Source organism: Toxotes jaculatrix, chromosome 18 (genome assembly GCF_017976425.1).
Source record: "Toxotes jaculatrix isolate fToxJac2 chromosome 18, fToxJac2.pri, whole genome shotgun sequence".
In the NCBI taxonomy this organism is placed as follows: domain Eukaryota; kingdom Metazoa; phylum Chordata; class Actinopteri; family Toxotidae; genus Toxotes; species Toxotes jaculatrix.
Genome location: NC_054411.1, coordinates 2297713 through 2322160, shown reverse-complemented (window position 1 = coordinate 2322160; position 24448 = coordinate 2297713). Strand labels below are relative to the sequence as shown.

At 42.5% G+C, this 24448-nt stretch overlaps 2 protein-coding genes across 4 annotated transcripts; both read left to right on the top strand.

Moving 5' to 3' along the window:
- The first annotated feature begins 404 nt into the window (after positions 1–404).
- On the top strand, positions 405–10415 carry map2k4a (mitogen-activated protein kinase kinase 4a). 3 transcript variants are annotated; one of them, XM_041061757.1, is made up of 13 exons: positions 405–846; positions 1773–1808; positions 2838–2870; positions 4811–4913; positions 5051–5225; positions 5387–5506; positions 5595–5714; positions 5811–5862; positions 5962–6089; positions 8831–8908; positions 9110–9258; positions 9456–9501; positions 9646–10415. In XM_041061757.1, the coding sequence occupies exons 1-13, from the start codon at positions 696–698 to the stop codon at positions 9757–9759; spliced, it is 1305 nt and encodes a 434-aa protein (XP_040917691.1). In that variant the 5' UTR covers positions 405–695; the 3' UTR covers positions 9760–10415. The 3 variants fall into 3 exon arrangements, with proteins under 3 accessions (XP_040917691.1, XP_040917692.1, XP_040917693.1); XM_041061758.1 differs by lacking the exon at positions 2838–2870; XM_041061759.1 differs by lacking the exons at positions 1773–1808; positions 2838–2870.
- A 497-nt stretch (positions 10416–10912) lies between these two features.
- Positions 10913–19183, top strand: elac2 (elaC ribonuclease Z 2). Its single transcript, XM_041061756.1, has 24 exons — positions 10913–11461; positions 11606–11656; positions 11761–11831; positions 12076–12140; positions 12246–12303; positions 12393–12461; positions 12555–12674; positions 12940–12995; positions 13102–13160; positions 13521–13593; positions 13694–13806; positions 13919–14017; positions 14127–14265; positions 14803–14888; positions 15166–15287; positions 15393–15489; positions 15811–15949; positions 16059–16097; positions 16235–16344; positions 16799–16898; positions 16992–17112; positions 17564–17642; positions 18034–18178; positions 18758–19183. Exons 1-24 carry the CDS (start codon positions 11088–11090, stop codon positions 19004–19006), a joined length of 2634 nt encoding a protein of 877 aa, XP_040917690.1. The 5' UTR covers positions 10913–11087; the 3' UTR covers positions 19007–19183.
- Positions 19184–24448: the final 5265 nt, after the last annotated feature.

Genomic DNA, 24448 nt, shown 5'->3' with positions numbered 1-24448 from the left:
CACGACATACACATAATCATCAATATTAGAGAGAGCTGTGTATGTGTAGAAGCTGATCACTCTTATATGATCAATATCTCACAGTACAGGAACATTTAATGCTGTTTATTTATTTATTTATTTATTTTAGTTATACTAACTGTGCGTGGTACAAAGCTGAGGCAGAAAAAAACCCCAGCAGGAGAACAGAGGAGCAGAGGCAGGTATAATGCTTTCATTTGTGCAATTAGAGAGTTACAGGCCCACATCTAAAGTTTTTCCCACAGTGTAGGACTGGATTAATCTGGCCCATTTTTTTTTCAAACAACGTTTTGAACGAGTAACGAGTCTCGTTTTATTTTGAAACAAACATCCGGTGCGGTCGTGGCTAACAGCGTGCAGCGGCTGTGGGTGTTGACATGTCAGTGTCAGTTGGTCAGCTGATTGCGGGTCGTAAAGCCTCTTCACTAGCCAGTTTAGTTAGCCTAGCCTAGCTGGATGTTTGTTTTTGTTAACGTTACCACACAGGTAGCGCTCAATCTAGCCCCGAAGTTTTAGGAATCCTAGATAATTTAAAGCATTTCGGAAGTACTCCGCGGTCGCCGGCCGCTCGCTTTGCGGTGTGAAGTTTCCGTTAGTGAGGCAGTAATTACTGAGGCTGGGAGGGAAGGGTGAAGTTGCTCTCCGTGTCTCTGCATTGCAGCCCGGTGCTGCTGATGGAATTCAAACACACAACAATGGCGACTCCCAGTCCTAACAACTCAACAACACCTAGCAGCCACAACAGCAGCAACAACGCGGGATCCGCAGCACACCACCACCACCAGTCCCAGTCTCAGCACATTACCACCATGAGCAGCATGCAGGGTAAGTGAAGGTGAAGCTGGGGATATGTGCTCGTAGCTGGGGGCTCTCATTCTGCTGCAGTGAAGGTTAATGTTAGCAGGGCTAGCCGTGGGAGGCTGAGGCTACTCCCAGGACTGAAAAATACTCCCAGGGGAACGGACCGGTAATTTTCCCAAGAGGAACGTACTGACTTTTAATTGCCCGAGTAATATAGTTTTCTAATACATTTCAAAATGCAAATAATGTGCGTGTTACCATTTTGGTATTTTACAGCCCCGTTACATTCTGCTCTCTCTCGTTTCGAGAGAATCTTACCAAACTCCATTCCAAAAATGAGCGATTTTAAATCGCAGCTATAGCTACGTATATCATACAAGCCAGTTGAAGAACCTTTTCATTTTTAAAACCTTACAAACCATAAAAACACTCGATTCCACATAGATTTAATTTGTGTGTCATCTTGTATTTGAATTGCAGCTACCTTGACATTCATGGCGTCTGTTACTCCCAAATTAGGCTTCATTCGACCTCTGTATTAATACAATGCATTTCACCGCTTTTGAGTCAGAGCTATGTTAGTATTAAATATGCCGAATTTATCAAAAGACCCTCACAACTGAGAAATTATCAGCAGTCATGTTACACTTGGTGTTTATGGTTGACATTATGCAATACCAAATATAATTGCTAAATACCAAATATAATTTCAAAGTTTGGTGGGTTTCCATACATTCTTTACAGCTAGTTAAAGTAGTGAGTTGTGTTGTGTTGCAGGCTGGTTGCCGCCTGTATGGAGTGAGCCCAGTGAAACCTGAGGCTGTTCTGTCCTTATAAGGGCTTGTCAACAGAAACATCTAAACCAGTCTCTTCATTCACACCAGGGCTAAACCAAATGCTCATTAAAATGCTGTGTTTTTGTACAAACGATGTCTCATTTTAACTTTCAGAGTCCAACACCTGCTGGAGATGTCAGAGTGAAACAGGTAGCTACACACTTCATTTGACTTAGTAGAGTAGGATTCGCTGTTTAATTAGAAATCCAGATAAAGCTCATTTTAGTTAAAGAGCCATCAGTCGTCATATTAATTATCAGTATCAGTGTTAACATAATCATAAATTAGGCATGGTATTTTAGTCAGTCCCTCACATCTGCCATGTGCTCTGGTTTTCATGCTAGACCAAATTAGATTTTAGAGCTACTGCCTCATGATGTTTGTATAGTTAGCAGATGATTTCTCATCGACCCTATGGATTTATATCTGAGTTGCATGTTATTTTTTATTATTTTCCAGAAGCAATGAATTGGGCTTAAATACTTTGATTAAAATGATTTTATAATCATAACTTATCAGGTATCTGACATTGATCCGTGCTGTGTAATCCTGTTTTCATTCACCTTTTCCCTGACCGTATTTCACTTTCTACCTTAATGCTGCTAACTAATGATTCCTAACTTCTGACATGGTGCTGAAAAATGGTGAGCTGTCCCAAGAAAAAAAAATGTTTATTAAACTGTAATATGTTCCTTGCAAAACCATTTCATGACAGTGATTCATACTCACTCCTAGATCCCTTTTTTGTTACATCTGCAGGTCATTTTGTCTCCTTCATTTGCTGTTACACTGACTGACACATGACATAATTCACCTTAGCGAAGTGCTTGTAGCTGTTTCATAAATGCGTGTGCATGCTAATGCATTACCCTCCAGATGATGCATTTAACCTGCAATAGGATGCTCCAGTATGTTTAATACCTCAGCACAGCAAGGCCAATTTCTGTGATTATTTGTCAACCCTGAAACTGCAGGATTCCCTTTAGCCGTGGGTTTGTTGAATGAAATGGACACCGTTTTATTCCAGGAAGAGGTTATTTCAGAGCCTTTTGAGCACCTGACGCCGTATTAAATCCTGGAAGTCTACTAACAAAGCAGTCTCTTGAGGAAGACATAACAAGCTGGCAGATTGTGGAAGGTGAAATATGAAGAAAATAAAAGCTGTCTTCTCACCTCTAGGGTTTCAGATAAACCTGTCTGGAGCTCCCCCAAGTAAGCCAAACCTCTTTTGCTTCAGCACCAACAGTTCTCATCCCTTTGTTTCCGCCTGACAGTCTGGTATGGGGGAGTCTGTCCTGCTGTTCTCAACTAATCCAAGTCAAGACTTCTGATGGGTTCAAGTAGGCTTGTGCCGGTCGCTCACAGTTCATTGGTTAATATGACTTGCTCAGATAATAGAGAAAAGCTGCAGCTTTTTCACGTAAGATACGTTCCTTAAAATCTCTGTGCTGCAGAAAAATGCCGTTTGTTGTCTCGTTAATTTAGTAACTTCTGTGTCAAAAGTTGTGTTTGTTCTCATCGGCACAAGCCTAAAATTCAGAGCTTCCATTGAATTGAGATTTTGGCTCAAGATCCCCTCAGCTGATTCACCTCCTCAGTGTGATAGACAAGCTCTCCCAGCAAAGAAGTAGACTGAAGAAGTGTTTTCCAAATTAAATACTGTGATGGAAGCTCTACTGCACTGGTTTTCAGTGTGTCACTAACAAGCAAAAGTAGTGCCTGTAGTGTTGTCACCTTACCGTTTTATTTTCAACTGGTTTGTCTTTTTTTTTTTCTTTTTGTTTTTGGCATGGGTGCACTTCAGCATAGCACTTGCTTGTCGAGACAAGGTACACACACTCAGAAGTTGTCATTTCAAGCGATGTTTTCCATCGAACCCTATTGGAATCCAAACACACATTCTTGTGGTATTTTGGGTGGAGCGAGCGGGGAACGCTGTCCTACGATTCAAGGTGAAATCAAAGCAGTTGGCCTTGAGAAGCATGCCTTCATCAAGATATATACATTAGTGTTTTCTTTTTACCCTGTTTTTGTGGTGGATTTGTGTCTGCATTGTGAATGTGGGTGTCTGGGATTTTAGCAGCACGCTACAGTTTCTGTTTCTGCATCAAATAAAGGATTCAGATGTAGGTAGCACTGCAAGAAAGTGGCAAGAAAATACAGTGGGTGTTGATAGGCTCAGTTCTCCTCCGAAAGCCTCAGATAAATAAATGAATGTGTCAGGCTGCTGCTGAACAGGTGACACCTGTTTAAGTCAGCGATGTGAGGATATATACTGTGAGATGATATAAATTTGTCAGAGATTTTCCCACATCATTTACACTCAGTTGCCAGTGTATTAGGCTCAGCATAAACTGATGCGATCTAAAGCAAATCCCACCTTCGTGAAGATTGTGATGTTTTATTTTGTCCACCCCATTTAAACCAGTGAGGACAGGCTTAATAACAGAAGCACCTCCCTGCATCATGTGACAAAGAGGCTACGTCCTGGTATATATCAGTAAATAAATAAAATAAGATTTGAACTGTGCTGTGTCATATTGACAGGTGTTTCTGTTGTGTCTGCTCCAATTATTATATCAGTTACACACTTCTGTATCATGCAGAACGCTTCAACAGCAAACAGTTAAACTACATCTGCCAAAGTGATCACAACGTAATGACCTTTATGAAGGTAGGATTTACTGCATGACCGTTGTATTAGATGCATTAGTTTAAGCTAAGTGTACCTAATTACAAACTGGAAACTGAATGTATGGAGTGATTGATCTTCATTTAATATTACAAACCAGAGAGAAGCACTGCGTCATGGCAACATTAGATTTTTAAGGCTCATAGATGAGTATGTTTTTGGAGATATTACAGCAGAGTTTGACTTAATTCTGTAAAATGTCCATATATGGCGATGCAGATGTTGCCAGTTCTTATCCTGTGGTTCTATGGAAAGCATGACATCCATGGATTTGAGTAAATTTGGATAAATGTACTTGTCTCCTCATTCATCCCGTCATCTCGTTTCATGGTTTGTGTTGTTTTCACTCACTGTGACCTTTCATGTGGGGTGAGTTTGCTTTTTTGGTTTTTGCTTAATCCTCAAGTTTTGTTGCTTCATTTAAAAATTCGATCACGTCACTGTTTCTTTTCCCGGTCAGGTAAACGCAAAGCCCTGAAGTTGAACTTTGCCAACCCTCCAATCAAACCCACAACTAGGTTCACACTGAACACGGCGGGGCCGCCTTTTCAAAACCCGCACATGTGAGTGAGCCGCAGAGCTCGTGTCGGCTCCCCGAAAAGAAATCCAGCCGCCTCATATTCAGATATTTCTTTTTATCTTGCATTTTTTTCTCTCTTTCCTTTTACACACTTCGCTGTATATTTATGGATTTTCTCAGAGAGAGGCTGAGGACGCACAGTATCGAGTCGTCAGGAAAGTTGAAGATTTCTCCGGAGCAGCACTGGGACTTCACAGCTGAGGATCTCAAAGATTTGGGCGAGATTGGCCGCGGGGCTTACGGCTCCGTCAACAAGATGGTGCACAAGCCGAGTAACCAGATCATGGCGGTCAAGGTGATCAGTTACCTCAGACTAGGCCAGAACACGGGAACAGATATCCAGGTTTAGATTAAAAGTGAAAAATTGAAGCGTGCAGCCAGGTAGAGGTAAAGTCGTGACTGTTTTACAGTGTGATCATGTCTTTGATTATTCTTTGTGTTGTGTTTTTATCTCAGAGAATTCGTTCAACTGTTGATGAAAAGGAGCAGAAGCAGCTGCTGATGGACTTGGACGTGGTCATGAGAAGTAGTGATTGTCCTTACATCGTGCAGTTTTATGGTGCTCTGTTCAGAGAGGTGAGCTCAAGTCACATATAAAACTTTATTTAAATCTTTTTTCTGTTTCTGGAATTAGAAATTAATTTGTGGATTCCTTGTGTTGCAGGGTGACTGTTGGATTTGTATGGAACTTATGGCTACCTCGTTAGACAAATTTTACAAATTTGTATATTGCTCATTAGACGAAGTGATTCCAGAAGAAATATTAGGAAAAATAACATTAGCTGTAAGTTTTTGTAAAGATTATATCCTTTTTTTAAAAAAAATAAATAAGCCTAATTATCAGCTGCTGCTACTAATGAGTTGTTTTGGTATTTTGCAGACTGTGAAAGCACTTAACCACTTAAAAGAAAACTTGAAAATAATACACAGAGGTAAGACAATACCAGGGGACCTCTCTCTGTCTTTGTCTTTTTTCTGACTTTGGGTTTCAGGCTTCTTTTCAATCACTGTGTCTTTTCTTTCTCCTTCAGACATTAAGCCGTCAAACATCCTCCTGGACAGGAACGGCAACATAAAGCTGTGTGACTTCGGCATCAGTGGTCAGCTGGTGGACTCCATTGCCAAAACCAGAGATGCAGGCTGCCGACCATACATGGCAGTAAGTGTGAACACGTCATGCTGGTTTTGGGAGATGAGCATAGAAGAGCTGATCAACTTAACAGTCTCAGAGACCCAGGTCACAAAAGCAAACATTTCTACCTTTTGGATCCCATAAAAAAAAAAAAAAAAGGTAGATATGAGTCAGAACAGGCGTCTGACTCGTCTGCTGACGGCAGTTAAATTTTACTGTGCTGTCGATAAAATGATTCATGATGAATCAGTACTGCTGATATGGATGGTGCTGAGAACTGTGAAACTAACAAAACTGAATGACCTGGTTGTGACTGAGACCTGTGAGAAGAAGGTCATCGGGTGCATGACCTGAAAAAGTTCAGTGGATGGGCTGCAGTGCACTGACAGGAGTCGCTCTTCGATTTGTGTTTGCAAGAGTCCTGAAATGTCAGCTGCGGTTGGTTTCTGACGTCTGAGCCAGATACTGAGTTTTAAAAGCTAGAAGTCTCAGCACCTGATCAGAAACCAAATCAACAACCTGCTGCAGATTCTGAATTCTGTGTTCCGGTTCCTTTAGTGCTTTGGAGCAGGAATAATCTTATTACACACTGAGTCTTTGTTCCATTAACCGCCTCTGTGTTGTGCTGGAAAAGGAAATTCTACTTCTAACAGTGACAAAATGAAAATGTCACCAAGCGAGAGGTGAAAGATTGGATTTCAGTCACGTTTGTCTCTGTTTAACATTAAAAGCTAATGAAAATAAAATAAAAACATAAAATTTTGGTGACTGACGAGACAGATTTTTAAAAGTGGATCCATCCTATGTGATGAAATGAATTATCATTTCTATCTCAAAGGCACCATGATATGATATATGATGATAGATCAGAATTTCCTGAAGCCCAGAGTGATTCTCGTGTGTGTGTTGCGTATGCATGTGTGTGCATGCAACATAACTGAACAGCACCAAATCTTTGGCAGTGCAAAGAGGTGATCTCATGGTGTCGTCATCACTTGAGGTTATTTTCTGTCTCGGGGTTACGTCAGCTGGGGGCACCTCCCCCCCCCACCCCCCAGCCTCCGTGGTCACTCCACAGCAGTTTCCATTCTAAATTTGGTTAGGCACTATCAGGACCTGGCCACACATCAACACCACCACACGAGCTCTGCCCTCTGAAGGACCGAGGCAGGGCGCTTCATTCATGACTTGGTCTGAGCGAGGTAACCCGGGAGCTTCCCGCGGCTGTGAACTCAGGGTGCAGGAATCTCAGCTCCAGTTTCTTGTTTCCTGCTGGCACGCTCACCAGGTGTTTTATCACCACGCTGCGCGTTACTGCAGGCTTAATGACATAGAAAAGGTGACCTCAGTACAGCTGGAGAGCCGGACTTACTGTTTGGGTATGTGGATTCTGTAGAACCAGTAGCTGTTTGTCATAGTTCTTATGTATGTGGTGATAATCTCACACATCTGTTGTCACAAAGCAGAGCCTTTACAGTTTTTTACATTTGGTTGCACGTACTTGTCTGTGCTTAGTTCACTTTTTCAGTGAACTAAGGTACGAATCTCAGGATCAGACTGTTCAGCATGTATCTCCCAAATGAATGGGAGATGTCTGAAATGTCAAAAATTAGCATAAATACCCATTGAAAGTTTCCTGTGTCACCCTCTGGTTGCATATTTTGTTTTAACAGCAATTAAAAAAACCCACAGGGATACGGTTTATACAACAGATAAGAGAAGAGAGGGTGCAACTTACAAATGTTAGCATCATTATCTAATTGCTTCCCCACTAATGCTGTTTATATTCGAGGAAATGTATATGCTATGACTGTAGACACCAAACACTTCCAGCCTTGGCAGATGTGAGCAGGCTCTCTGCAGTAGTCAGCTGCTCTTCTATAAAACCCATCAGTGCTGCAGCACACACTGTCCCACTCTGCTGGGTGACGTCAGCATCTAATTCAGGCCTGTAAATGGGCCAGCGAGGTGCTCCCTCCTCTCAGCACAGCAGCAGGAGAGGCAGGCGGGCTCTGCAGCCTCCTGCCACACTTCATTACCACGTCTGCTCTGTGAGTTGTGATGAACCGAAAGAGGAGGTTGTAAATGACAGAATGGGCAGAAGTAAGTCTCTTAAGGCGTGCGGGGCCACGCTGCAGTCCTGAGAGACAGGAATGAGGGAACGTGCAACCTGTGTGAGAGCTCCGGAGCTGATGGCATCTTGTTGTGCAGGTGAAAACATGCCCAGAGGTGATGAGCTGGCTTGGTATTCTCAGGGGAGCGCTTGTCTAGTGTAGGATTTGTTTTGGCCCCTTTTGGCATGAACACCTGTTTCTTTCTGATGATCTAGTCTGGAACTCAGAATTCACACAAAGAACAGCATGAAATCACCTTAGGTTCCCTCATCGGTTCAAAAACTGACGTGTTTACAGCATAAAACATCAGCTAAAATTCATTTATCACTGTGCTGATAAAGATTTGAAGCCTCTGGGCTTTAAACCCAGGAAACATAGTGACATCTGGTGGTTTAAAAAAACTGACCTCAGTCCTCCAACTGATTCGACAGTTTCAATCTCGTGTGTCCAATAAATGTCCAAGGAGCATTATTTGTTAAGTTTACAAGTTAAGTTCAATGTACTCCAGTAAAATCATTAGTACAAATGCACAATTGTGTGTCTCATTCAAAAAACATTTTTCGTACCTTTCTTTGAAATTCAGTTTGGACCTTTTGGCTCTTTACTCTCGTGTTTGGGCCCAAATTTTAATATAATTTCCTGTTTAACTTTCAGCCAGAGAGAATAGACCCGAGCGCATCCAGGCAAGGCTACGATGTCCGCTCAGATGTGTGGAGTTTGGGAATCACACTGGTGAGTCTTATCTTACTATCCTGATTCTGTTGGTAAACAGAAAGAATCAATTTGAGCTGATTATCTCTGAGCTGAGTATTAGCATTATAACTTTTTGTAATTTTACACCCGAAATCGTCAGGAGGAACACTCACAAAAAGTCCGACAGTATTGGTTTTCCTTAAACATCGATTTAACTTGAAGGTATATGATGTGTTTCAGTATGAGCTGGCCACAGGACGGTTTCCCTACCCGAAGTGGAACAGTGTGTTTGACCAGTTGACCCAGGTGGTGAGAGGAGACCCTCCACAGCTCAGCAACTCTGAGGAGAGGCGCTTCTCCCCCAAATTCATCGCCTTTGTCAACGTGTGGTGAGGAGAGACTGCCGTGAACGTGTTCAGCAGTGTCTGTGATGTTCTGATGTCAGGAAATTGGCTCTACTGGTTCTACTGTTGTGTCATGGAGTACAAACTCCAGCTGTTTGCTCTTTGGTCCCTCTGGTGGACACATGTCTGAACTGCAGCCTCCAATGTTATAACTCCTCTTTTTTTCTCTTCCTTTCCTGAAGCCTTACAAAGGATGAGTCGAAAAGGCCAAAGTACAAAGAGCTACTGGTGAGCTTATAACTCAGTCCCAGTCATTAGGTTTTATTTTCTTAGCATGTTTTTTTGCAGTGCATTGTATCTTCCATAGAGTTCAGAAGTATGTTGTAGGAGTTTGTATTAATCTGTTTGTATGTATCTCTCTCCCCTTTCCAGAAAGATCCGTTCATCCAGATGTACGAAGAGCGCCCGGTCGACGTAGCCGCTTACGTCTGCAGAATCCTGGATCAGATGCCAGCATCTCCCAGCTCCCCTATGTATATGGACTGAATGCAGAAAGAAAACAAAAATACATCAAAAAATATACACAAGTCTGCAACAGTAAAGACAGCGAAAAAAAAAAAGACAACAAAGTAAACAAAACAAATCCTCATGTAAATTTGCTTGGTCCCCTTATTGCAGTGTTAAAAGAGAATTGTAAAGCCTAAAAAAAAAAAAAACACCACTTGCAATAAAAATGGTGTTCACTTCAGTCATGTCTGTATAATATATAAACGTTAACACACTTCTGTTTCTCTCTTGTTCACAAACACACACTGACGCACAGTCACGTAAGTATAATAGCTGAATCAGTCAATCATGGTCTTGACTCATCTTGATGAGGACTCATCTCAGTGATTAGTAGTGATTTAAAAAAAAAAAAAAAAAAAAGCAGATAACCTGGAACTTGTATTTATAGAACCAAAATCATGTGGAGTATCTGACTTGGAGATTCTTCAACATACTGGAATCATGCTCTTTGTGAATTGTCCCACCTCTTCCATGTACGTGAATGAAAGCATTGTGTTTGGTATCTTAATGGAACTTTGCTTCTGTGGGTATAAAGCAGTTTAAAAGGTTAAAGTGTTGGTCGTCAGAGTCATGTTAGACCTGCAGTCCAGTTAGTGCTCACTGTGCAGTGGACTATATGCTGATAAATGAATAAAGAGAGAGAAAGAAGGGAATTGTGTGTTGTGTGTCTTTTTTTCTGAATGTGTCGAACATAAGCTAGGGGAGGAGTCAGTTCACTGAACTCAAAGCTTTAACAAGATGAATGAAGGTGAATTCTAATAATAAAAAGAAAATAAATTGCTAATAAAATATTCTCAATTGTATAATTTATTAAAAGTCAGGCTTCAGCATAAACATGTTTTCATGTCTCACTATGAATATTTATATTCATTTCTATTCGCTCTTTATTTCCTGAGCGAGACATTTTTGATTATTTGATCATTAACATACTTAAAAGAGCAGTTACAATTTTTATAATTTACATTTCAGGTGTTTTATTTTGTAGTAGCTTGTTTATGTCGAGTAGTAGTTCTATCCCCGCCTCCTTTTTTAAATAGCCCACTGTGATTGGTCCACAGACCTGCCAAACAATCCCTCACACCAATAAGCGATTAGATAGAGGCAACGTCATCTTTAGATGCCGGACGTACAAAGTGTCACATGTGTCAACCAACCCTTCAGGGTCGTGTTGAACGAACGCTCAGCATCGTTTAGCTAAATAATGCATCGAAAAGCGAGTAGAAATGTTTGTCCAAGCGTTAACTGACTGCTTGTACGTGTGACTTATAGATGCTGGTTGTTTTAGATATCGACTGACGTTTTTTATTATGAATACGGCCCCTCTGAAGCTCAGGTGCTTTACGTTTCTGTTTGTGAAAGGCAGAGCTCTCCCTGCTGCTGCTGCTGCTCCGCCGCTCGCACGCAGGGATTCTCGGACTGTTTTACAGTTTTTCCGAACAATGGCGACTAATAATAATAATAATAATAATAATTCTAAAGATTATGATAATAACTCGGGGAGCAGACAGCTGCTGGGTCCGAGGAAAGGCAGACAGAAGGAGCCGCTGCGGAAACTGAAAAGCAAAGAGATCCGGACTGAACGAGGAGACGTTCACGGACCATCCACGGTGTACCTGCAGGTGATCGGCGCTGGAAGCAGAGATAATGCTGCGTCACTTTATGTTTTCTCCGAGTTTAACAGGTACTGTTCACAGAGATATGAGCAGATGAGGAAGGTGTAAGACTCCTAAAATCACAAGACCCACCTTTCATGAAAAGTGGTCACACTGCTCCTTTACCATCTGCACATAACAAAGCTTTCAAACTTTCCTCCTCTCTGCTGCAGGTACCTGTTCAACTGTGGTGAAGGGACACAGAGACTCATGCAGGAGTACAAGTAAGGCGGTTCGTCCATCATGGTGTGAGCACATTGTCATCATCTCAGTTGGTCTGATGGACAAAAACACTGAGGGTTAATACAAATTCATTTTCCTCTGACAGACTTAAAGCTGCTCGCTTGGACAACATCTTCCTGACCAGACTGAACTGGGAGAATGTGGGAGGTTTATCCGGTGATTAACATCTGTCCCATAATTTGAGAGATTAATTAACAAAATAGTCCATGTTATTGACTGTGGTGGTCCATCGTAACACTGGTTGTATACTCTGTCTTGAGGGATGGCAGCATTACGGATGATTTTTATTATTAATTTTGATAATAGTATGATGTTTTAATCAATTAAAACAGTATCAGAGGTTGAAGATAGTTTTTTTTTTTTTAACAACACTTTTCCATGCCTGTTGTTTTTTCTGCAGGGATGATATTAACTTTGAGGGACATCGGCGTTCCTGAGTGTGTCCTCTCTGGACCTCCACAGCTGGTGAGAAACTGAATCTTTCCGTACGAACGCACCTGCAGGAGTTTTAAATGTGACACATGTTCACTTCTGTTCTCTCTCTTCTGTCTGTTTTTTATTTAATCAAAGGAGAATTATGTGGAAGCCATCAAGTCATTTTCTGGACCACTGGAAGACATTAAGCTGTGTATGTTGACTTTGCTGAACTGAATCAGATAATTAAATTGTTTTTTTCATGATATCAGTGTGATTGTTGACTGTGTCGTGTTCTCACAGCGGTCCGACCGTACACCGAGGAGGCTTACACAGATGAAACAATGACAGTTTATCAGGTTCCAATATTTGGTGAGTTCAAAGGTTTCTTTTTGATTTTTTTCACCTCGACTTCTGAAAATGTTTTGATTCTCTGTTGACTTGTTTTCAATCTTCGCTCCGCAGCTCAGTCGAGGGATCACGGTAAGAAGCTCTCCCCGAGGACGAGCAGCCCCTCTCGAAGTCCTGCCTCAAAGAAAGACAACATTCACCTCAACAGCTGCGGAGACAATCCAAGAAGTCCAGGTGAGTCCAGGAGCCAAGTATGTGGTTCACCTGGAGCACAAACTGAGTCCTGATGAGAAGGATGTAATCATGAGGTTTGGCTCCACAGCAGGAACCCTCCCCTGGGAACAAGAACCTGTTGGGGAACTCAGGTCCCCAACAGGTTCTTGAGAGTGTTGATGGACATTGTTCCTCCACAATTCAACACACAGTGAAAATTACAGAACAGAAGGAATAAAAACGTGTGTAGACGCCGGTGTGACGTCGTTATTTGTGTATCTTGTAGGTGAAAGACAAAAAGCAACTAGAGATGCGTCATTGGTGGTTACCTTTATATGCAAGGTAGGAAACTGTAAAAAAAAAAAAAAAAAAAAAGTCATCCAGTGTGTGATGTAGAAAGTGAAGGAGCTTTGTGTCTGAGATTCTTCTTCTCCAAACTCTTTTACAGCTTCACCCTAAGAAGGGAAATTTCTTGGTCCCTCAGGCCAGGGAGCTTGGACTGCCTGTGTAAGTGGATTTTTGCATCAAATAAAAAAAAAAAACTGCTATTGGTCTTTTATTAAAGTTAATTTGGTGTCTGACATAGTGAGGTTTCATTGGCTGCACTGAATTCAGTACTAACACTGGTTATCAATGGAAAGCCCTTGAACTGGGTTGACTGTGGAGTTTATACCAACAGATCCATACAGCATCAGTGTCTTGCTGTTGTTAGTTGTATTAGTTTTGTTATTGTTGTCAGTCTGAGTGTGGGTGGACACTGTCTTTTTTTAAACTTAATTTTATGGGGTGTAAATAACAAAAATGTAAAGATGCTGAACGTTGCTGTGAAACAGATTATTCCAGCTCTGAAAATCTTTTTCCCCACAGAGGCACGGCAGCCATCGGTCCATTGATCAAAACTCTGAAGGCCGGGCAAAGCATCACGTTCGAAGGGAAAGAGGTGCTGTATGAAGATGGAGTCTCTGATATGAGCCTGACTTTTCACCCTGCAGCTCCTAGCTGCATCAGTATCAGCTGACACTGTTGCTGTTTGCTTGCAGATCCGACCCGAGCAGGTTTGTACTCCCACTTACCCGGGACCAGCCTTCATTGTTGTCCAGTGTCCGTCTGAGGAGTTTGTCAAACCCGTTTGCACCAATTCCCAACTGAGAAGGTAACGCTGATTATCTGGTTGTACATTTTAAGAAACTGATTGTGTCTGTAGCTCAGTTCAACTGAATGTATGTAAAAAGCTGTATTTCAGTTCAGTCTGTCGTCCCTTCTAGGTACCAAGCAGGAGGGACGGAGGACCCTGCTGTGTTGGTGGTCCACATGACCCCAGAGTCTGTTTTGAAAACAGATCAATACAAAGAGTGGATGGAGAGGTTTGATTTGTCCCACTTTGAAACCAGACTCCTGCTTTTTGTTTTCTTTTTTTTTTTTTTTTTTGACATTCAGTTTGACAAACTGAGAGTTTGCTCTGTGTTTGTGCAGGTTTCCACGCACCACACAACACCTGATCCTTAACGAACAAGTCTGCACAGTCCACAACATCAGGAGTCACAAGATTCAGGCCCAGCTGAACATGATTCACCCCGAGATCTTTCCAGAACTCAGGACTTACAAAACAACGGTAACACTGGTGGTCAGATTTAATCCTTCAATTATCAGGACAGTTCTTAGCTTATATCTGTAATAACTATACACACAGCACATTATTTACTTAATTAAAATTAATTTACACACTTAAGAAACACTTTATTAGGGACACCACACTAACACTGGGTAGTTCCTCCCTTTGACGATGGTAAACTGTGGCCGTGAACATGGTCAGCAGCAGTACTCAGACTGTGGTCTCTCCGTCCACAGAGCTGCTGCTCGCTGGATGGTTTTTGTTTTTGTCTTCATTCTGAGTTAAACTCTAGAGACTGTTGTGTGTGAAAATCCCAGGAGATCAGCAGATTCAGAAACACTCAAACCAACAATTACACCGCCGTCAAAGTCACTGAGGTCACACTTTATCCTCTGAGAGCAAAGGGAGTCCCCACCCAGTAAGAGTGTGGTGTTTCTAATGAAGTGCTTGGTGAGTTGCTTTAAAAGCAAAAGTTTTCAAAGTAATAAATCAGGTACGGTACATGAAGAAAACATCAAAAGCATATTTCATCCCCAGGAGCCTCAGGCTGCCCTGCACGTACCCAGCGTCAGAGCCGAGTGTCTGCTCAAGTTCCAGTTCAGACCCGTAATGGAGTGGCAAAGGTTGGTTTGTCCTTCAATCCCCCCAATTTAGTCAACATTACTCTGCAGCTCCCAGCACTGCCTTGTCACAGAAAACAATCTGGAATGGACCATTGCACTCAGCCTCTTTCTTCTCCTTTAAACTCGTCTTACAATTGTCAGTGTTTTCTCTGCACTGTTTCTGTCAAGTGCTGTGGAGGCGTGTCAAGGTCAGATGTGAAAAGAATCCCTGTTTTCCCCGCCGGCGTATTCGTGGGCAGTGGTGTGTGTCTTCTTGATTCTGTATCTCATTCGTTAGAGATGCCATCCCCTCCTGCAACGCTGAGGAGTTTGTGAAAGAAGCTTCTGAGGTCCCAAACTTTCTGGAGGAAGTGGACAAGTGCAGGAAGACTCTCTCCGCTGACGCCGCAGAGGTTTCCGGTCAGTTCCGGAAATAGTATATTTTTATTCATTTTAAATTAAACTGCTTTTTTTCTCTTTGCGTTCTTTCTTTGCACACACACAAGATTATGTTTTCTGCTGCAGGGCAAGAAAAAAAATACCCAGAGGTGGTTTTCTTGGGAACAGGATCAGCACTTCCAATGAAAATCAGAAACGTCAGTGGCACTTTAGTTAATATCAGGTATGAATCTCTTTTTTTTTTTTTTGGCACAAACGTCTGTTAATCTGTCTTTAGATAATTATTGTTTTGCTGCCATAACATGAAATGAAACGTGGAATATAATCCAGATTAAAACTGGATCATAAAACTATCATTTGCAGACCGTGAACGGGCCGAATCAATATCTAAAACGGTTTCGTCACAAGGATTTATTGCAGGACTGTTGTTAGACTGCGTCGGTTTTAGCTCGGCGTTTCCTAAGAAACTGCCGAGTGAGTGCATTCGAATTGTTTTCCTCCTTTCTAGCCTGATCTTCCTGTCTGTGTTTGTACCTGCTTGTAGCCCGAGTCAGTCGGTTCTGTTGGACTGTGGAGAGGGAACCTTCGGGCAGCTCTGCAGACACTACGGCGACGATGTGGACGATGCTCTGTCCAAGATATCGACTGTCTTCATCTCACACTTGCATGCTGACCACCACACAGTAAGCAGCCGTGCGCCATGTTGAACTGATAATATAAAAACAATCCTGCGTTTCTCTCAGGCCTGTTCAGCATAAATACTGATTCTGATGTTCAACCTTTTTGTCTCAGGGGCTGCTGAAAGTGCTGTACCAGAGGGAAAGAGCGATGGTAAAAAATAAATAAATAAATAAATAAACGAATTTTCAAATTTTTAGTTGTTATTAATTCCTTTGTTCCATTAATGTTTTAAAGTCACGTTAAGATCAAGGTTGAAATCTTTTGTTTGTTTTTATTTATGTTTGTAGACGACGTTAGGGAAGGCGTTTAGCCCCGTCTACCTGATTGCCCCGGTACAGATCATGACCTGGCTCAACCAGTATCATGACCACTGCGAGGAAATTCTGAGCCACATCAAGTACGTGGACATGAAGACACAAAAAAAAAATCAATAAATGTGTATTGATCCGCAGCTGAAAATAGTCCCTCACAAATGCAGTATTTGCTCCTGATGAGTGATGTTGGATTAAAACCTGTGAACCATGCTGCTGCTGTACTGATGCTAACATGATAACGGTAGCATGTTATGTGGTAATATGAGCATGTTACTTTGAACATTTTTAGTACTTCTTCATCATTAAGCTTGCAGTGAAAGCTGTGGCCATCGCACAGAGACAGTCCCCTCTTTAATCTAACTAACGACGTGGTCTTTCATCTATTTCTCCAGTACTAAAGTTTTTCATCCTGCACCTCTTTAGTTTTCTGACGTGTAATGAGCATCGCAGCCTCAGGGGGTCGTTAATTAGGCCGTAGACTTTTGTTTTGGTCGAGTTGATGTCGTCGTCTCTAACGTCATCTGTTCTGGTTTTCAGTCTGGTCCCTAACGCATTTCTGTGTGGAAACACTGAGGCGCCCACAGAGTGGACGAAGTCGCTGATCACGGCGATGCTGAAAGAGAATGGTCTGAGGAAGGTCTGCAGCTGTTTGAGCCTCACACACTTCAGCATTACAAATACTTGTTGTACGTGTTTTAAAGTTGCTCATTGTTTTGTTTGTGTGCCTCAGTTCCAGACGTGCGTGGTGCATCACTGTAAGAACGCCTTCGCCTGCAGCTTCACTCATCAGTCAGGCTGGAAACTTGCCTTTTCCGGCGACACCATGCCCTGCGATAGATTTGTACACATCGGTTAGTACCACTCAGAGTGATTAGAGTCCATATTTCACTGAAGTGTATCTAGACAGACACAGCGTAGGTAATAGCAAATTGAGCGTATGCTTTCAATATTTCAGGGATTCATATAAGGTCATCTTAACTGTAGCTCGACTCCACGGGTTGTTCTGAATAATTTATCCGATATTTCTTAATGCTTTCGATCACTCTCATAGCTGGCAGGGTCTTCTAATGGTTCCTGTGGGATCCCACTTCATTGACTCCTCTTAAATTGCTTGACTGGATTCAGTCCAGAGTCTCCCAGAGACAGCGAGTGTATCCTATGCCTGTTCATTATAAATGGCTCAGCTCACCAGACAAACGGGGCGTGCCGGCTCTTGATCACGCCGACTACCTGATTGATTTCCTGTGGGACAGGAAGAGACTGCAAGTGCTTGTCTGTGATTCAAGCTTCTGATTTGTGCAGGAAAGAATTCCACCTTACTGATACACGAGGCCACGCTGGAAGATGGGCTGGAGAAGGAAGCTGTGGAGAAGAGGCACAGGTGAGGAAAACAAACTGTGTGTCACCACAGAGCTAAGCAGGACTTTAAATGCAATTTATGCAAATAAATAAAATGGTTGAAAAGGGAAATGGCAGCAGTTAAAGCTGCGCGTCAGCCAACAAAAGAAACGCACTTTATTGGCTCATGGAGGTTGAAGTTATTTTCTGAGTGGCTTGTTAAATTTCTTTACTCTCCGCAGACGATTGCCATTGATTTTTGCACCTTTTTATGGCGGCGGAGCTAGCGTCTGTCTTCACAGACTCGTCTTTTATGTCTGTAGAAAACAATATTCCCATTGAAACTTTCCCATTGAAGCTCGGTGAAATACAGCTTCAGTGAGAGAGCAGTGAAATGTGAACCTCTGGCTTTATGCCTCTTTGTTTTCTGACAGCACAACTTCCCAGGCCATCGGCATCGGCATGAGTATGAACGCCGAGTTCATCATGCTGAACCACTTCAGCCAACGTTACGCCAAGATCCCGCTCTTCAGTGAAGACTTCAGCGACAAAGTGGGAATATCATTCGACCACATGAGAGTAAGTGTTCGTTCATCCAGCACTTACATTTAGATGTGAGTTAGCAGTGCCTTTCTGTCAGCTCCAACCAGTCTGACCTCTGACCTCTCTCATCAACACAGCATCTTCGTTTTCAGAGCTGCTGCTTCACTGGATGTTTTGTGTTTTTGGCTCCATTCTGACTTAATAATTATCTAAAACTGGCTTAAAATGCTCAGATACTTAGTTCGTTTGAATTATTGTTTGAACCTGATATTTATCTGACAGGAAATTTATCTAGAAAGACTTTGTTCATGTCAGATGGTTTTATTAAGGCGAAGATTCAGTGTGAGCTCAAAAAATTGATTTAGATGTAGAACTTCTTGTCCTTGTTAAAGTAGATCTGCCTGAACAGTTGCATTCATGCGCTTTATATTTAGTTCAGCTGCTCCTCCAGTGTAGAAAAAAATCTTCCGTTTTAGATTAAAGGCTGGAAAGAAGTAGGTTGTAAGATGAGACTCTGTCCTTTGTCACAGTATTTCAGAGCCTCGCTCCTCCAGGAGTTAAAATTCAGACTTGGTACGTTCTCTTGACCATTTTCTCTCTTTCCTCTTCTCCCAGATTCACTTTGGAGACTTTAAAATCCTCCCCAGACTCATTCCTGCACTTAAAGCCCTCTTTGCCGAGGAGATCGAAGGGATGGAGGAGAGAAGAGAGAAGAGGGAGCTGAGACATCTGGGAGGGAGCAGCGATCAGAGGACGACCGGAGCCGCGGAGGAGATCCGAGGCGCCAAACGAGACCAGGAGGAGGCAGCGACGCACGATGTAGAAACCAAGAGACAAAAAACCTCCTTCAGCAACTTCTATTAAAACATGAGCTCAGAGAAAAGGACTTTAACTGAGATCATCCTGAGCTATTTTATTTAAATGAACCTGAGATTTTTATTTGGCTGGTGTGGTTTGATGTTTCTTTCGTTGCAGTGTAGCTAAGCTGCGAGTTTAGTTTTTTGTTTTTGATTAAACTGAATAAAGCAGTGCCACACAGTCTGCAGTTTCATACAGTCATGACTCATTTACATCAAATATACCTCCCAGTATATTTGGTGTACTGGAAGATTTAAGCTGTAACCTGCAGGTGAGGCTCACACGTCCACAGTGACAGTGGACATTTCCACTTCAGCCCACATGGGGGCTTCAGTGAGCCGTCGGTGCTCATGCCAGCCAGTTACTGAGGCCTAAAGGAAAAGCTCAGCCAACATGGTAATAAGCTCATGAGGAGTGACTTATTATCTGTCACCACTGGAGGGAGCGATGACTGCAGGAATCTCCTCAGCCCACAGCAGCAGTGAGGAAAAGGCTGAGGTTTTCAGCCGGTAGAGGGGTCAGCTGTGTCGGTAAAACCACCAGGGGATGCTGAAGATTTTGCTCAGTATGGGAAGAATCTTAAATGTGGTTTGGTTTGTTTACGTAGCCTTTTGATTTGACATCTAACACATGACATCCACATACAGTCTGCAGGCGTGAGTGCTCTTTGATCTCAGAGGCTTGACCTTTCAATTACAGAGAAGAAGCAGACCTCAGAGACAACATTTACGGCTGCCTTTGTTTCCCAGCACGTTGCCTGCATTATGATTTTTAGCCCAATGTTTAAGTTAAATTTGTCAAATTTACCATTTGGTTTGGTTCTGCTCTAAATTCAAGGCCAAAGGTAAAACTTAAAGTGAGAGGATCCCCCTCTCTCCACAGATAAGACAGGTGCCAGAACTGTGAAGTAAATGTGAGTTTTCAGAGATTAGTGGGTTGAGCGGTGGGCCGGCGATTAGCCTATTTTCTGGAGTGTGAAGCAGTGAGATGAAGATGCATCGCTCCCGAGCCTGGAGTCCATTTAGGGGCCTTTGCTTCTGCCGAGGTCGCTTCTATCAAAGCAGGCATGGATGATAAGCAGGAGGGGGGCAGAAATGGGTTTTGACACAAGCATTGCAGAGTCAGAATGGTGGATTGATAGACCTAATCATCACATGACCAGCAGTGGACCACAGCAAATGAATATTGAAGGTGCAATTCAAACGCATTTATCATGCTATATTTAATAAAACCACCTGAGGATTCAATGACCTGCTCTTTTTTTTTTTTTTTTTTTTTGGTAATACGTTTTCAAGTGGTCAAGTATTCTACTACTTGAAGGATAATTGAGGTTTATTCCAATTTATTAGCAGTTATTTTTGCAGGTTTGACCAAAATATCTATTGTTTATAGATGCAGGCTAACACTGTATTGTCCGTAGATTTGGAGGTAAAACAGAAATTATCGAGTCAAAGTTGAACCAGAGAGTTGGTCGTCGTTGATGATCCAGCTCATCGAAGCTTTTTCCCTTGTTAGAGCTGAGTGCATTGGTGACCTATGAACCCTGGTGGCATGGAAGGTTGGTGGCCATGTGAGACCGGAACTCACAGACTGTGAGAAAGTGCCAGCAGTTCTTGCTTTTCTGGCTCATTAGTTGTTCTTTTGTCAATGATGCTTCGCCGTGTAGCTCGGACAGAAGCTTGCTTGTCCCACGTATCAGCGGCGCTCCACAGGTTGCTCCGGGTGGATCAGAAATTCAACACCGATCTTATTTCCCAAAAATAATCGAATGGTTCCGAACCGTTCACATCACATCAGTTTTTAGTTTCCAGTGAGTCAGACTTCTCTTCAAAAAACTACTGATTCACTCAGAGTCAATGACGATCAGTGTACTGGAGCTTAAAGATTCATTCCTACGTGCAGACTGCTGAACACCTCCGTGGTAGAAAGTAGCTCCAGCTTGTTGACAGCAGGGACAAGAGATGTCGCTTTTGATTTCTTTCTTTTTTTAAACTGCTCTTAGCCCCACAAATAGAAGTTCATTGACCTCTACTGTGCTGGAAGGAGTCAGAGAAATAAAACCTGAACTATCCACATGGCCAGAGATCAGCAGAGGAGAATGAGGAAATATGACCTTTTGTGATATGGCTGAATGGACCCTTCAGCCTGCTCTCTGGAAAAAGCAGCATTTACACAGCATCAGGTGTTGTGCTGTTTCTCCTGTTGTAGATATTTGTGAACAGGGTTTTGTCACTTGATTCGTTTTAAAAATTCCTAAAACTAAAAGAGGAAACTTTTCTGACGCCCCTTCGTTCAACATCTACGGGCCTTAGACTGAGGAGCAGAAATAACTGTGGATGAGAGGCGAAGTCATTAAACTATAACATCATCAAACTAACAGGCACCCGCGTTATTCATGTTTGTCATTGTTTATTTGGCGTGGAATGAGGGGAGACAGATCTGAACAGAGCGGGACGCCACTAATCAGATACACCTCCTCCACCTGAATCCTCCGCTTCAGTCCAAAGTCAATTATGCAGCCTGCTCGCCTCTCCTCGCATTTTCTGCCTGGCTGCTGATTCAGAGAGCGGCCCGGTTCTGCTCTGGCAGGAATCAAAGTGTGAGGTAATCTGAGGGGACTTGTGTGGAAAGAGGGAGGCACCGGGGCCCGGAGCCTCTCAGATTGGAGGTCACAGTCCAGACCGGCGCGGCACACTCACACGGACAGGTCGGTAATTGTGGGCAGACGATCTATCCCTGCTGATCTGACCATCTATTCCCACATTACTGTCCGTCAGCTGTCACCTCACATCTAGATCTTCATTCAGGCTGCTCAGACACCTTTATCCGTCGGCTGTAAAGCACTCTAAAGCCAGAGGGGACAAATCCAGCGCTCCACCCCTCCCTCCCTGCACCATAGCATGAAAAAGACTACAAAATTGAGATCAAAGATCTGAAACCAAACTTCGGTAGCTTGAAGAATACTTTGAAAATGGCTTTTTTTAGACGTGGTAAAGCAGCCTTTGTGCCAGGAAAGAAGAGGCGGTGCGACACGGGGCATTAATATTCCATGTAGTTCTGCCTGGGTTAGCCCCTCCACCTCCCACAGCATGGCTGCTCTGCATTAACAGACTGTCTGAGAGAGAAACCTCAGGAGGCACGGGAAGCACTGGCACTCACCTGGACCTGAATGTGAATAAAGTAAAGACCTTCCCTCAGCCAGGAAAACAATCAGCTGCTCTGATATTCACAAGTGGTCGTCACACAAATCACGCCTGCTTGCTCCTTTATAAAAACAAAAAAAAAAAGAAAAGAAAGCGATAAAGAGGGAGAAAGAAGAAGCATTGAAAATCTTTGTTTTTACATGGTGAGCTGGATAAACTAACATTGATTTTTCTTTTTTCTTGTGTTTGTTATTTTGACATTCAGATTAAGACTCACAGAGGATTAAAGAGCCCGTAGTGAAACAGAAAAAGATGCTTTACATGCATTATTCTCAACTTCTGAAATAAAGTTCCCATGAGAGTTTGTGTGCAATGTGTGGTTCAGGGAGATTCTCCTCAAAATATCACTCAAGCTGAGGATTATAAGGCAGCTTTTTTTTGGGTCAAGCTTCTCATGTTTTTGATGCTTTGTTCATGGAGGAAAACGTCGTAGCTGCTGCTCCAGAATCTCTCGGTTCAGTGTTTGAGAGCTGGTGACTGACACAGATGTGGTTTGTAGCTCATGCTGTGGGGAATACTGATGAATTTCAGCTTAAAAAAAATAAAAAATAAAGCTACACCCCAGGACAGCATGTAATACTGGAGAAAATGACAAAGAACAAGATGTAACAACCTCATACTTTCTATCTCAGAGGTGACATGAAGGTGAAGCACTGCTTTGTGTTCCAGGTGTTGGGGTAAAATTGCTGACTTTGTTCTATACGATACAAAAACAACATGTGAACTTTTAATTTGAATGGTGCGCTTTAAGCTCTTTAACGTAATAATGAAAACCATCAAAGAGCACTCATGCCCTGCAGATGGAGGAGAAGAGGCCACTCCTGTCAGGACAGGAATAATTCAACAGGATATGAGTGATCATTATATTATTGGCACTGAGCTGTTGAAACCCCATTTTCAACAGATTTTACACCCTTCATTAACTCAGACTTTTATTTTAGTGGTTATCCACTGCATGCCGCCCTTCCTGCAGCTTTCAGTTCATTTTCTTCCCGTTTAAGTTCAATATTATTAATAAAGTACGTCGCAACAAAATCACACATTGGGCATAATTTCTCTGCTGATCCATTTATTGTATTCATTGAACAGTATAATTATCCTCATAGTTATTCATGAAGTGATTTTTAATCCCATTGATTAAACTTTAAAAGGGGCTCATTCATTTGTTTACTGCACCAGACCAGTGTGAATACGACCAGGTAACATGTTACATTGGATTTCTAAATAAAATGCACCTTATTCCAAAGAAGTAGGTTTTTGGTCTGATACAGAACCAGAACTGAGGGATTAGGACCAACAAATGTAAATGTGAATATTAACCGTCTCTTAGTGTCTGCAGGCAAAATTAAAAAGAGACAAGAGTCCATGTGAACAGAAAACAGCAACAAGTATATACATACATGTTTTTAGAGTTGAGTAATTTGGTAAAAATAATCTGGCTGGAGAACGTCAGAGAAGAGAGAGAGGCATGAAGCAGCATCAGATCGTAGCATCATGTGTGACAGCTTCTTCACACCCTGTTGGCTTTGAGTTGAATTGTATAGAAAGCTGACAGAGGTGGGAAAACACAGCGTCTTTCCAAAGGAAAAGATTCAGCTTTTGTTACTGCCTGTAGAAACGTGAAGGTGCCTGCAATACGTACAGCACACAAAGATGCGTTTATGTGCGTCAGGACTCCACGTGTGTGGGCTCTGACAGGCGGGATGAAGACGCTGCTGCACACAGCTGCCAGCGCCTGACTGTCTACTAGCTTGTAGCAATTAACTAGAGCATTGTGGATGTATGTCTGTGAACTGAAATCAGACAGGAGTAGAATAACAGCAAATTGCTCATCAAAACGTTCAGTCAATCGGCACTGGATCCAGGTGTTCTGAACAGAGGAGATGTCAGTCTGTGCCTCCGGAGGGAGAAGCCAACGCAAAGAAAACACACAATTCATCTGCAGAGAGAGGACATCATGTGAGAATGGACCTTTTCCTGCTGCAGACACTTTGACCTGGCACAGCAGGACACGCACAGGTGTAATTAATACATATAACGGCAGCTGTGTTCTGTTTAGTTTTCCCATTTAGAAGGTGCCATAGAAGATGTTGGCTTTCTAAGAAAATCTGAAGCTGTGTGGGAAAATGTATTTGTGTGAACTGGAAAAGCAAGAGGGGGCAGGAAAGAGTGTGGGTAGGGGTGTAAACATAAACTGCGAGAGTGAGGATGGCCGACAGGAAAACAACAACAGTCCACACAGTTA

What these genes read in the sequence shown, in the direction of transcription:
- elac2 (XM_041061756.1), top strand. Translation starts at nt 11,088, where the DNA reads ATGAATACGGCCCCTCTGAAGCTCAGGTGCTTTACGTTTCTGTTTGTG. An exon ending in ACCAATTCCCAACTGAGAAG is followed by an intron (nt 13,807 to 13,918) that starts GTAACGCTGATT and finishes CGTCCCTTCTAG; the next exon opens with GTACCAAGCAGGAGGGACGG. An exon ending in CGATAGATTTGTACACATCG is followed by an intron (nt 17,113 to 17,563) that starts GTTAGTACCACT and finishes TGATTTGTGCAG; the next exon opens with GAAAGAATTCCACCTTACTG.
- map2k4a (XM_041061757.1), top strand. Translation starts at nt 696, where the DNA reads ATGGAATTCAAACACACAACAATGGCGACTCCCAGTCCTAACAACTCA. An exon ending in GAGATGTCAGAGTGAAACAG is followed by an intron (nt 1,809 to 2,837) that starts GTAGCTACACAC and finishes TCTCACCTCTAG; the next exon opens with GGTTTCAGATAAACCTGTCT. An exon ending in ATCGCCTTTGTCAACGTGTG is followed by an intron (nt 9,259 to 9,455) that starts GTGAGGAGAGAC and finishes CCTTTCCTGAAG; the next exon opens with CCTTACAAAGGATGAGTCGA.